Source organism: Artibeus jamaicensis, unplaced genomic scaffold, assembly GCF_021234435.1.
Source record: "Artibeus jamaicensis isolate MK-2021 breed Jamaican fruit bat unplaced genomic scaffold, CSHL_Jam_final contig_233, whole genome shotgun sequence".
NCBI lineage: Eukaryota > Metazoa > Chordata > Mammalia > Chiroptera > Phyllostomidae > Artibeus > Artibeus jamaicensis.
In genome coordinates, this window is record NW_026521486.1 from 50,461,344 (window position 1) to 50,474,569 (window position 13,226).

The 13,226-nt window shown below is 51.7% G+C and overlaps 2 protein-coding genes across 9 annotated transcripts in view; one reads left to right on the forward strand and one right to left on the reverse strand.

Annotated features, from left to right (window-relative positions):
- Positions 1-6,664, forward strand: part of SCN8A (sodium voltage-gated channel alpha subunit 8) — a 201,257-nt gene extending 194,593 nt beyond the window's left edge. For all 8 annotated transcript variants that reach the window (XM_053661634.1, XM_053661638.1, XM_053661633.1 and 5 more), the window contains one exon: positions 157-6,664. In XM_053661634.1, the coding sequence (XP_053517609.1) occupies positions 157-1,304 (1,148 nt within the window). In that variant the 3' untranslated portion in view covers positions 1,305-6,664. The remainder of the gene's footprint in view (positions 1-156) is intronic.
- A 763-nt stretch (positions 6,665-7,427) lies between these two features.
- Positions 7,428-8,378, reverse strand: TMDD1 (transmembrane and death domain 1). The gene has a single exon (XM_037134950.2). It carries the CDS (start codon positions 8,376-8,378, stop codon positions 7,428-7,430), a length of 951 nt encoding a protein of 316 aa, XP_036990845.2.
- Between the last annotated feature and the right edge of the window lie 4,848 nt (positions 8,379-13,226).

Here is a 13,226-nt window from a genome sequence, read left to right on the forward strand (position 1 = left end):
CATGATTTTTTTTTATCATGAGAGTTCAGATTGAATAGTGAGGCACTCATTCTATAGTCCTTTGAACTTAAGGATTCCATAACACTAGTTGACGTAAGTAAAGAGAAAGGACGTCTCCATTATCAGTAACATATCTTCTTCTACTCCTCTTCTTAGGAATGTTCCTGGCTGATATAATTGAGAAATACTTTGTTTCCCCAACCCTATTCCGAGTCATCCGATTGGCCCGTATTGGGCGCATCTTGCGTCTGATCAAAGGTGCCAAAGGGATTCGTACCCTGCTCTTTGCCTTAATGATGTCCTTGCCTGCTCTGTTCAACATCGGCCTTCTGCTCTTCCTGGTCATGTTCATCTTCTCCATCTTTGGGATGTCCAACTTTGCATATGTGAAGCACGAGGCTGGCATTGACGACATGTTCAACTTTGAGACCTTTGGCAACAGTATGATCTGCCTCTTTCAGATCACAACCTCGGCTGGGTGGGATGGCCTGCTGCTGCCCATCTTAAACCGCCCCCCTGACTGCAGCCTGGAAAAAGAACACCCAGGGAGCAACTTCAAGGGGGACTGCGGAAACCCCTCAGTGGGCATCTTCTTCTTTGTAAGCTACATCATCATCTCCTTCCTAATTGTTGTGAACATGTACATTGCCATCATCTTGGAGAACTTCAGTGTAGCCACAGAGGAAAGTGCAGACCCTCTGAGTGAGGACGACTTTGAGACCTTCTATGAGATCTGGGAGAAGTTTGATCCCGATGCCACCCAATTCATCGAGTACTGTAAGCTGGCAGACTTTGCAGATGCCTTGGAGCATCCTCTCCGAGTGCCCAAGCCTAACACCATAGAGCTCATTGCCATGGATCTGCCCATGGTCAGCGGGGATCGTATCCACTGCTTGGACATCCTTTTTGCCTTCACCAAGCGGGTCCTGGGAGACAGCGGGGAGCTGGACATCCTCCGGCAGCAGATGGAGGAGCGGTTCGTGGCGTCTAATCCTTCCAAAGTGTCTTACGAGCCGATCACAACCACGCTGCGGCGCAAGCAGGAAGAGGTGTCGGCAGTGGTCCTGCAGCGTGCCTACCGGGGACATTTAGCAAGGCGGGGTTTCATTTGCAAAAAGACAGCTTCCAATAAGCTGGAGAACGGAGGCACACACCGGGAGAAAAAGGAGAGCACCCCGTCGACAGCCTCCCTCCCATCCTATGACAGTGTGACTAAACCTGAGAAGGAGAAGCAGCAGCGGGCAGAGGAAGGGAGAAGGGAAAGAGCCAAAAGACAAAAAGAGGTCAGAGAATCCAAGTGTTAGAAGAAAGCAAAAATTAAATATTGTACAGTTTAAAACTTGCAAGTGAAAGATTGTTTACAAACTTCCTGAATATTATCAATGCAGAACAGCTGTGGAGACACTTTCCCCTGAAGATCTATACCAAACGTAGTCTGCTCACCACGTCCCACGGTTGCATCTCGAGCAGTGACCTGCCTAGGGCAAAGGACCCTGCTCCCTGGACTCACAGATTTTCTAGTGCTTGGGCAGGTGGTTACTGCATGTTCCACATCAGTCAATGCAACTTAGGACAAAACTAAACAGGATACAAAAACAGAGGAGAGGCTGCCGGAACCAGCATATTTCCGTTGCAGCCAAATGGATTTTGTTTTTTTCATTTTGTTGATTCTCAGAAGCAGAAAGCATCACTTTAAAAGTTTGTTTGTTCATGCAAACTATATTTGCATTCGTACATTAGTTAAGCTAAGCAGCAAAAAGAAAACACACACATACTCACATTTAGCCCATGTCATTTAATTGTCAGTTTCTTTGACATAAACTGCATCTTCTCCACATGGGCTTCACATGGTTTGGAGATGGGTGGGGGAAAACAATCAGGTTTCTTCAGGCTGAGGAGGACTTGCTCAGGCCGATTCCAAACATTGTGCTTGTTCAATGCATAGAAATGATTTGCATGATGGCATGCCGTGATCAGAAGTCATGCATGAGAACCATACACCACAGGACACTACTGATCCTCTCCCCTGCCCTGGGTCAGCCTTGGGACAGGACCCAGCCCTGCACCGTTCACTGTATTTGGAGAAAAAATGGTAAGAGTTCCACACCCGCTGCAATTCTTTATGAATTGGTAGAAGTCTTTCATACACCTTCTGGGTAGGAAACACAACCAACCAATTGATCACCACCAACAAATACGAACCCAGTCTGACAAGCAGATGGATCCGTCGCGTGTCTATGTTTAACAGACATCTCTAACATACAGCCATTGTTGCACATTTTGAAAGATGAACTGTTTAATGCTGCTCTGTGTTCCGTACGTGGGGAAACTTTGATCTCAAATGGCTTGTATTAATGTCACTGTAAAACCAAATCCTAGGGCTAAAAACAAAAATCAAAAAAAAGTTCATTTGTATTTTGCAATATTTATGATGATTGTTTAGCCTTCATACTGGAGAACTGACACTAATTTGGGGTAGAGGTAAAAATGCTATTCAGAGTAGCATGTTACCTCTAGGGGGTGATTTAGGGAACTTAAAACCACCTTTCGTTGGGGGTAAAGGGGTGCTCATTTCATTTAGTATCACGTCCTTTTGCATTGTGGCTTTCTCTGGGCTCGGGTCCACGTGGAGAGGGCCTCTCTCCTACAGAGGGGCTGTCACAAGCTCGCACACTGCACAGTCCCTCTTGCCTCCATCACATTTCCACCAGGCAGGGCTTCCCTGACCCACAGAGGTGGGTGGGGGCAGTGGCACTGGGGCTGGGACTGTGGTTTCTGTCATTTATCATTAGAATAAGCCGTCACTGGTGGGACCTGAGGTAGAGATGGAGCCGCCTCTGAACAAGCCCACTTGGTTTCTTTATTGCACTGGTTCTCGTGAGAAAGTGATTTAATATTAAATCCTCGATGTTCCAGCTTCCCCCAGCACGTTTCCTTTCAGCCAGTTTTGCTGTCTGCTTAGCGACCTGCCCATTGTCATTGAAGGGTGGCTTTGGGGGGAGCGTCCTATCTTCCATTCCATCTCCTGCTCTGGGGAAGGCAGTTTTTAGTCCAGGGGTTTCTCATCTGATGACTAGATTTCAAAGCCAAGATGCTGCAGTTGAATGTGTCAGGAAGTCTATACAAAGACTGAGGAGAGATTTTAGCTTGCAAACCAAATCAAAATAAATTCTTCCTGAACCATACAATAGAGGGGGAAAAAACAACCCATAATCAGACACACCAATCTGCCTTGCAGTAGAAGCACTTTGGATGTATTTTCACCGTCCATCTGACTAGTTTTGTGTAGAACAAACCACGGCAAGTCAGTAAGCAGAGCTCTGTCTTGTTGGACCAATAGACGCTGTCCAGCCATTGTAAGCCTGCTTCTGTGGCATCACCCGTAGGACTTTCGTACTACACGCGATCCCGGGGTGGGAAGGCATCTCTCTCAGTGACGCTGCTAACTGCTAGGACGAGTGTAGAGTAACATGTACCGGCTACACCGTAAACAGCACAAAACAGAAGCTGACATGTGTGGTTATTCTTTTTAAGAGAATTATAAATACTGTAATATATCATTTTATTTTATTGGCATGCCTTTTTGTAAATACAAATTAACTTATTAAATAGGAAATGGCTTCTGGCTTCTGCCATTGTCATGTTTATTTTTATTTTTTATACTTTTCTTTCTTCTTAGAACTTAGATGCTGTCAGCCAATGTACATCCCCAAACCAGACAGACAGACAAAAAATTTTTTATTGCTAATGGTCTTTTCCAAAACAACAGCAAATAGATATATATATATTTTTGTTCCAATGTGCAATAAATTCTAACCACTTCTATGCAAGATTTGGCTAAACTTCATAATTGTCCTTAGGTCTCTAGACGGGCAACAGAGCTAGGAGACCCGGCCCGGCACCCCGAGTGCTCGTGCTCGCGATGGCATCAGGCTACTATTGACGAGGTTTTTCTGAGATCTGCCCCTTCTCCCCCAGACCCTGATCCCTGCCCAGCAGGCCACCCCCTCAATCGCACACACGTGGGCCTGGGTACCTGACACCCATCCGCCAGCTTCACAGGGAGGAAGCCTCCTCTACTCTATTTGAAGTTTCACTTCTATTTTCTTTTTAACATTTCCCACCTTCTTCTCCCTGCCCACCACCCCTCGCTCACTCTCGCCCACCCTGCTCCACACTTCTTTGGTAGTAAATGACACCATCACCAGCAGTTTACACCCGCAGTTAACAGGCACTGAACTGAGAGAGTCAGTGACGCGCTGCTCTGCGTCCCCCCTGAGTGGGTGAGTGGCAACGCTTTGCCAGATAGTAATGAAGCCAATCAGACAGCAGCAGCAGCCACAGTATCACTGCACACACACACACACACACATATATATATATATAGATCTATAAATAGAATATAAATATATTTATTTTTTGTAGCCAGGTCCTTGGTGCAGTATTTATATTCCACAATCCACCTTTAAAAAAAAAGGACAAAAAGCAAAAAGTCACATGTGATGCTGTTAATTTAAAATGCAGAGCCAAAGCCACTGAGCAGCAGCTGACACGGTTGCTGGTTTGTGTGAAAAACACTTTCCCCTCTTTCCTTAACCTCCTTGTTGATTTGGATGAGGAGCTCCACAATTTAAAGCAGCAGGCGAGAGCAGGGAAGGCTTCCCGAGTCGGCATGACCCACTCCCACTCCTCTCCAAATGAGCCTCTTTTGGCACCAGAAGCTGACCTGGGCGAAATAAAGAGAAACTCCCAGTCAAAGCTCCTGGAACGACAGTGCCCAGAGTTCTTTTATTTTTCGCCGCAACCAATGTAAACTTGTAACAGACCAATAGTGAAGATTAGTGTATTAGTGAATGCATGGAGGCCAACACTGCTCTAAATGAGACATGACAAAGCGCACATCACAACTATAAGCCAAAAAGGAAACAAAATAAAAATGACCCTTTTTACTGTACAAGGGAAGCCTGTCTTGGTGTGTGTTTGTTGCTTATCTGTCCCAATTCTTGAGTCCTGGGAGGGGTCTGGGAATTGGGACCTTAGTACCTGTGGTGAAAGGGGAATGGGAGAGAGAGCGTAGGGTCTCTGGCCAAATTCTGGCTGAGAAGCAGAGATTGGAGAGAAAAGCAAGGTCCTGACCGCCCCCATCCCCATTCACCCATTGCATGTGGCATTCCTCCCCCTACTGGGCCGGTGCTTAAAGGCCCGTGAAACCCTTTCCTCACCAGGTCGCCTGGCAAAGCCCCCGGAGATGATGTCAGCCAACCCAGCTGAGCTGGCCTTACTTATGCCTTTTTCACCACTGTGTGAAAAAAAAAAAAACCCTGTCCCAATACCCCAGAGCTTGGGGCACGATGCCCAACAGCCTCCACTTCGCTAGCTAATGCCGGGCCTTGCCCTCCATCACCCCACAGATAAACCAGCAGACTAGAGCTGGTCTCATTCACAATTGTGCAGGGTGAGGAGCACCTCTCCCCTTCCCTCTCCCTGCCCTGCTTTGGGGACATCCCTCTCTAGGCCATGTCTCCCGGTCTGGGAATACTCTCAGGAGGATTCTGAAGTGCCCACTCTAGTCTACTCCAGTAGCTCCACTCTGGAGAGAGATGGCTGGTAGGTCAGTCCCCATCCTCCCCCGGCCCCCAGCCTCCAGGCCTACTGTGGAGGTGAGATTGCCATGGGTTATGACTTTGTGACTTGAGTCAGGGCATCTTTGGTAATGATGCCCCTTTCTTTCCTCAGATGTTGCCCAAAGTTTTGCAAAAAGCTTCGTTCATTTTCAGGTACCCCCACCCTGCAAAGAATTGGCTGCAACTAGCCAGTCAGGGGGACAATTAGGAGAGAAGAGGAAGTCTGGGTTGGGAGGAGCCCTAGGGTTTGCACAGAGTCTGTGTTGTGACTCAGCTCTATGCTTTCTTGGATTCCCTTTCTAGGATTACCAAGATTTCCTCTGTTAAAATGCTCCTGAGGTACCCCCTGCCCCTGTCCCCCACTGCTGTTTGCTGTACATAGAGGCCAAGTGGGGCGGGTGGGCGGGTATGCACATGTGCTGTGTGTGTGTGAAGAATGTATATAGGTAAAGGGGAGCGGGGTCCAGTGGTTCCAGAAAAGGGGCAGAACTCCTGTGTTCAATCCCCAGCTTAACCACTGGCTCGCTGTGTGGCCTTGGGCAAGTCACTTAACCTCTCTGTGCCTCAGTTTCCCCATCTGTAAAATGGGGGTAATAATACTGACCTACCTCACAGGGGTGTTGTGAGGCTTTAACTAAATGTTTTGTAAAGTGTTTTGAGATACAGAGGCAAAGGCACTAGGGAAGGGCAAAGTATTATTTGGACTTAAGGAAGATGAAATGGTACCATAAATGCTGCTATTCTGAGAGCCATTTTAAACTGCACTGCTCCAACCACCCCCGCTTCTCATCACCAGGACAGCAGGTCGAGAAAAATATCTTTCCTTTCACTTGCTTCTGGGGTTTATGATTATTGTAGACACTCAATTTTTTTCCCTTGCTGTATCTCCTTCCCTCACCCCCTCGACTTGTTCCCTGTTCCGTTTATGCGGAAATGGCGGAAATGCTTGAGAAATGAGAATGTATAAGTGGATTGGAAGTTTATAGTCTGAGATATCAATTTTACTTTGTACTGTACATCTTTTTACTTTAGAATTTGCAATAAAGGGTTACGTCAATCTTGTTTTCAACTCTCCTCTTGGACTGGCCTGTCATTTTGTCATTGCTCTCATACCAGTGTCCCTTAGCCTAGGGCGGGTGGGAAGTCAAGCACTCCCACCCAGCAGGACCCCACAGCTGTCCTCTTGCCTTCCCCTGTGACAAGGGACACAGTCTGAGCAGTGGGTGGGAAAGGTCTGGGGCTCTAGGCACACCCCCTGGAGGCCTTGCCAGAGTGGGGAGGGAGGCTTGGGGGCAGCAGCCTCTGGAAGCAGGCTCGCCCCCAGCTGTGTCACCCCCACACGCTCCGGCAAGGCCTCAGAGGGAACAGAAGCCGGCAAGTTGTTCTGGTCCCCGTCACGTTTCCCAAGCTCCCTTACTGCTGGCAGATTATTTCCTCTAGAGCTAATCATATTTGCAGGTCAGGCAGCTCTAGGTTCGAAAACCTAACTATGCCTTGACTTTTAAAAATTAAGTCAAATATGTATGTAAGTGCTTAGCGTAGGGCCTGGCACACAGTTAGTGCTCAACAAATGGTAGCTCCTGGTGGAAGAATAATTTCGAAATAAGAAACTAACGCCGACAAGAACTGGGGGGAGGGCCTGCCTGCTACCCCTGCCCCCAGACGGGCACCTGAGCCCTCCCTCCTTGTTCTGTTAACAGCAGCACTCTTGACCATGCTCGTCGTTTCCAACGAAGTAACAAACCGATTGCTCCATGCTTGGCGACTTTTGTGACTTTTATTCCACCAGGACTGTGCCCTGCTTTACAGCCGGGGGCACTGGGGTGAGGGAGGATCCGGCCCACCTGAAGCTCCGGCCGAGTGGGCCCAGGCCCCAGGTGACAGGAGCTGCTCTTCCGTCACTAGCGGCTTAGCCTCCCACCAGCCGTGCGCCTCATCGGGCCTGAGCCGGGCAGGGGCTGGAGGGCCGGGGCTGCGGGGCCGCAGCCCGTCGCCATCGCCGCCGGTGATCCACAGTGTCAGCAAGAGGAACAGCGCCCCGGCGCCCAGTGTCCCCACGAAGCCGGTGAAGAGGCCCAGCGCCAGCGGCCCGGCCCAGCCTAGAGGGCTGCGCTCGTACGGTGCCTGCGGCAGTCGCTCCACAACCAACTCCAGTTCGTCCCAGTTGGGCTCTGGGACTGAGGCGCGGCGGGAGCGAGGGGCGGGGCCGGGGGCGGGGCCCGGGGCCGGGGCGGGGCCAGGGGCGGGGGCGGGGCCCGGGGGCGGCAGGTAGCCCCGCCCAAAGTTGCGCAGCTGCAGCGTCGCCTGCTGGTGGAGGTTCTTGCCCAGCTCCCGGGCCACGTCGGGGCGGCCGCAGCGCCTCAGGGCCCGGGCCACACGGTCCCAGGGCAGCGTCAGGGCCTCGGCTGCCAGCCAAGCCGCCAGCCCCTCCCGGCAGCCGTCGGATACCTCCTCGGGGTCAGCCGCCGGGCCCGTCGCCTCCCGTCGCCGCCGGCCTAGAGACCCCGACCCGGTCGCTGGCGGTTCAGCCCGGGCCAACCGATCCTCAGAAAGTCTGGCCAGCTCGGCCTCGACGTCCGGCTCCGGTGCCTTTAGGAGCGACTGGAAATGGCTGCACTCCTCCGGGGTCAGCAGCTCGGCTATACGGACAGCCGTGTGAGGACCCATGGCATCCATGGCCCCCGCCAGAACCAACGCCCAGCCCCAGAGCTCCAGGGCCAGGACAAGGGCCCCAGCTGGAGCCCGCCCCGCCATGGCCGGACCCGGGACTGTGGGGGGAGGGGCTGCTCGGAATGCCCGCGGGCGGGGGAGGGGCGCTGGCGCCCACGGATGGCGGGGCGGAAGGGGCTTCCCACCCTAGCACCCCGGACGTGGAAAGGGCTCTCCAACGCACGCGGATGGTTGGAGGATCATCTCCCAACACCCAGAAGTTAAGAGGAAGGGTCTCACAAAACCCAGGAATTGGGAGAGTTTCCCAAGACTGGGAAGGGCTGGCTGGTGGCAGGGCTGTCCCACAAACTCCCCCGATTGAGCAGGTCTCCGGCATCCCTCCTAACCATTCACTGCCTCTCCTCATCCTCCGCCCTAGAGCCCTAGATGTCCGTTATCTCTGATAGCTATCAACATCTCAATTCTCTTATCAGCTAAATACCAAATATAAACAGGCCGTCATTTCCTGTCCTCCCTGGTCTGGGTACGGTAAACTCCTCTTCCAGTCCCCACCTGCCTTCACACGAGGGCCCCCCCCCCCAGCACCATCCTCGGTTCCTTTTTCCGCTTGGCGTTGTCCCTCTTGCGGTTCTCGGCCTGCACTCTTCTCTCTGGCTCAGTCACTCCTCAGCGGACAGGTCTCTTCTGGAAAGCTCTCCCTGACTGACTCTATCCAATCTACTCCCATAGCCTTTTTACTGTCTCCCTCATTAAACTGGAGGGTCCATCGTTTTTATTGGTCCATCTTAGTTAGTTAGTTAGTTAGTTAGTTAGTTAGTTAGTTAGTTAGTTAGTGAGAGAAACACGAGTGTGTGGCTGCCTCTTGCATACCCTCTACTGGGGACCTGGCCTGCACCCCAGGAATGTGCCCTGACTGGGAATCAAACCAGTGGCCCATTGGTTCACAGGCCTGCACTTAATCCACTGAGCCACAGTGGCCATAGCTGGAGAGTCCATCTATTGTCCCCATATTACCTAGTAAAAGGATTCAGTAAAGATTTCTTGAATTTCAGTGTGTGGATTCTTAACTTTCAAATCAGTCATGTCCTGCCCCCTGGCTCTGCACGGGCATGGCTGTTCCTTATGGTGCAGTTTCTCCCAGTGATTCCTCCAGCTGCACTTGCCCCCACTTCAGCCCTGTTTTATGCTCTTACGCCAAATCACACATACACTGCAGTTGCCGGCCTCCATAGCTCTGTCCACTGTACCCACTCCTGTCCAGGAAGCTTTTCTGATACCCCACAAACACCGTTGTGAGTCCGGGTCTTTTCTGGACATTCTTGAGATAGACTGTGCATCCTTCATCAAGATACTTTATCTGGGGGCTAATTAACTCAAGGACTTACTCGGTGTCTTCCATGTACCAAATGTGCCACATCTGAGAATAAAAATTTTGATGTGGCCCCTCCTCAAGCAGCTTTATGCAGCTGTGTTTTCAAATGATCCCTTTTTGAGCTTTCCCCACCCTGTCCTCTGGCATCTCCAGAACAGTGGCTGTGCTTAATCATTTCTGTATCCTTAATGCCACACAGTGTCTGTACATAGCAGGTATACCACAAACCAGCTGGAGAGTGAGGAGGGTCTGGACCTCAAAGACCCAGCATGGCTGGGGTTGCCGAGCCCTGGGACAATGCCCCAGAGCCCTCATGCCCAAGCACACCCTCAGCTGTTTCTCCCAGAGGAGAAACTGCTTTGCCTCCTGAAAGCCTGGTGTGCACACTAAGCCCTGAGTGCACTGATCCCCCTGGGTGCACTGATCCCCTCGTACTCTGGTGTGTTTTCAATCATTTTAGAACATTTTTCAAAGACCTCAGGAAGTTGTGAGTCCAGACTTCTCTTGGGTTATCTCCACATGGTTTTTTCAGCAAGATGCTCCATCCCAGTTTATGATGAGTTGTCAAAGATAGTTTAGGGTTTGACAAACGGTGCCAGACAAAGGATTCTGTGTGACCTTAAAGACTGGAACTCAGTTATTTCCATACCCTGCCCTCCAGGTACTTCCCCTGCATCCAAGAGTGGAATACAAGTATAATCACTACAGCCACAGGGGCTGCGGCCCCGGTTGTGGGTAAACCTTCCTCTTTTACGCCTTTCCTGCATTCATCCATTCACGCACTCATTCACACACACACACACACACACACACACACACACACACGAGTCTTTCTTCGCCCCCCACCCCTCCAATCCCACACTTCAGAGCTCTGGGGATACAATGAGTCAGCCCCAGTTCTGAACCTCTGAAAGCTCAGAATTTCATGATGGCTTTTCCTCCAGGGGCCTTGCAGGGCCTGAGTGTGTTTTTTCACCTGGTAGCCTCAGGGCCCAGTGCCTGGTGGGCACTTCTTGTGCCCGAGTGAAGAACCAGGACATTTTGCTCAAGGGATAGAAACGCCCAGAGCCACACCAATGGCACGGAGGCACCTGGATGCCCGAGAATTTCCCAGTGGGCTCCCCACGTCCTGCTGCCCGCAAAAAAAATCCTCTGGAAACCACATGTCGTTGCTTTAATACTGTGTGATAACTCTTTTAAAATACAGTCTCTTCTGAGGTAGACAGAGCACAACTGCAGAGCATCATCAGATAGGAGATAAATATGTCCATGTACAACACGCAGCACAATGAGGTAGAAATGGTTACAGCTGGAGGAGAGGACCCCAACCCCAATCTGGGTAGAGGAATGAGAGAGCCAGCTTGCTGAGTCCGCCCTCCCCCAACCCCTGCCCCTGGATTCTTTGGTATGCCCCCTCAACATCACCAGAGCCGGACCTGCCCTCCCCCACCCACCCCAGTGCCCACGAGGTAGGTGCTAGTAGACTGGGGGATGTCTCCTTGTGCAAAGTTCCCCAAGGCCAGTCGAGGAGGCGGTGAGGGCCCTGGGTCACTATCAGTGAGCTCCCCTACCAACCCCCAGAGCTGCCTGCCTCTTGAAGGGAAGGGATCCCAACCCTACTTCCCTGACGCCCTCCCCACCCCCCCATACACATACACACACCTGAGAGAACTTCCTCGCTCCTCACTCCCTCCAAGGTCCTTTCACAGCCCAGACCCTGCAGCCCACCCCACTGTTTCTGAGGCACCGAAGTCCCGCAAACAGCCAGCTCCAAGGAGGGCCAGAGAGACCAAGGGTGAAAAGCGGACACACACGGAGCAGCTTTCCTGTTCACATTGCCAGCACAGGCCCTCAGCACCTTGGCACCTGAAATGTTACCCCTAGACACCCTTCCACCTGGGAGTGGGAGTGGCACAGAGGCTGCAGCAGCTGGAAGGGCAGGCAAGGAATAGGAAGGGAGGCTACAGTGGGAGAGAAAAGAGGTAGGGGTGAGGGCATGTTCCCCCCAACTTTGGACCAAAGGTCGGAGTTGTGAAATGGGCTCCCTGAAGGGGAAGAGGCAATCTGCTGAAGCCCCACGGAGGGAGGCTGGTGGGGAGGGGAGGAGTATGGTTCTCAGAAGAAAGCCCTCCAGGCCTGGGCTTCCGGTGGCCAGTGTGGGTAGGACTAAGGCCAAATTCCCAATGTCAGGAAAACCGGCCTGCCCATCTCCTTCCCCTTCTCACACTTGTCCTCCCTTGTCCTCAAGACCTCGGACCCTAGGAAAATGAGGGAGGAGCACTTCTCCACAGAGCCTCTCACCCCTGCCCAGAGCCTCTTCACAGACTGGGAAGAACGAGTGTGTAGTCAGCGTTGGACCCAACCAGTCTTCCCTCCAGAAGGAATCTTCTTAGCCTATGTTACTGGAGACCTCTGCATGGGCAATGGCCAGGTGAGATGACCTCTCTGAGGGACTTCCTGTGTAAGTCACCTTCCCATTTGGGGCTTCTCAGACTATTTGCTGGGTCTGGGGCAGGAAGTGCGCAAGGGCATATACCAAGTCTGGCTAACCCTTCATAGAAAATACTACACTGAGAGTGGGCCCCAGCTGAGAGAGCAGCAGGAAGGCAGCAAGACCGACCTGCTCTCAAATCCCATAGCCCACTCCCCAACACCCCGCCTGCAATGTCGGGCTGGGGAGGATGCCCTGCAAATACATTCTGCTTCTATCCCAGGAAAAGCAGGGGTCTGCGTGTGGCTCTGTGCCCTCCCCTCCCCCTCCCAGCAAGTCTTTTTCTGAGTCTTCCGGGACGATTTGCTCCCCGGAGGGGTACGGGGGTTGCTGGGGAGCACGCAGGAGAGTAGCCAAAACCTAACATTCCTTCGGAGGGCAATTTCTTCCTGAGTTGTCAAAATAAAAAGAAAAACAGCAAGTTCTACATATCTTACAAAAATAAGAAGCCTAAATATTAAACAAGCTACATTTCTGGTATTTCCGCCCTCAAAAGCAAACAACAAAAACCCTTCTTTGGGTGTTTTTTGCTTGATTTCCACCCCCTCCCCAAGATTTCAGCTGGGTGAGAGGAAATGGGGTGGAAGGGAACTCCGTACATCTCCTCCTCATCCTCTGGACCTCCAGATCTCCTGCTAAAGGATCCTGCACTCTTTGAATGAGGGACAGAAGTCAGGGGGACACAGAGGCTAGGGAGCAACGGACACGGAGGCAGAAGCAGAGGGTGAAAGATGGAGATAGGGGAGGGATAAGCAGAGGAGAAACAGGGCCAGGGTGGGGGATGGGGGCAGAGACAAAGCGACTGGGAGAGAAAACTAGAATGCAAAGAAAGAGGAGAGAATGGGGGGAGAAGGAGGGAGCCATTAGGATAGCGAGGAGACAAAAGGACTGTGGCGAGAGAGCAGGAGTTCCTTAGGTCCCGGGTGTAGGACCATCCCTGGTGTGCCCGTCGGAGGAGCGGAGATGGCAGCTTCCCGTCCACAATAAATAGGAAAAAACCTGAGTACACAGCGCATATGGCATCTATCTGCCTAGTAGAGGCATTTTCCTGACCCCACCCCACCCCCAA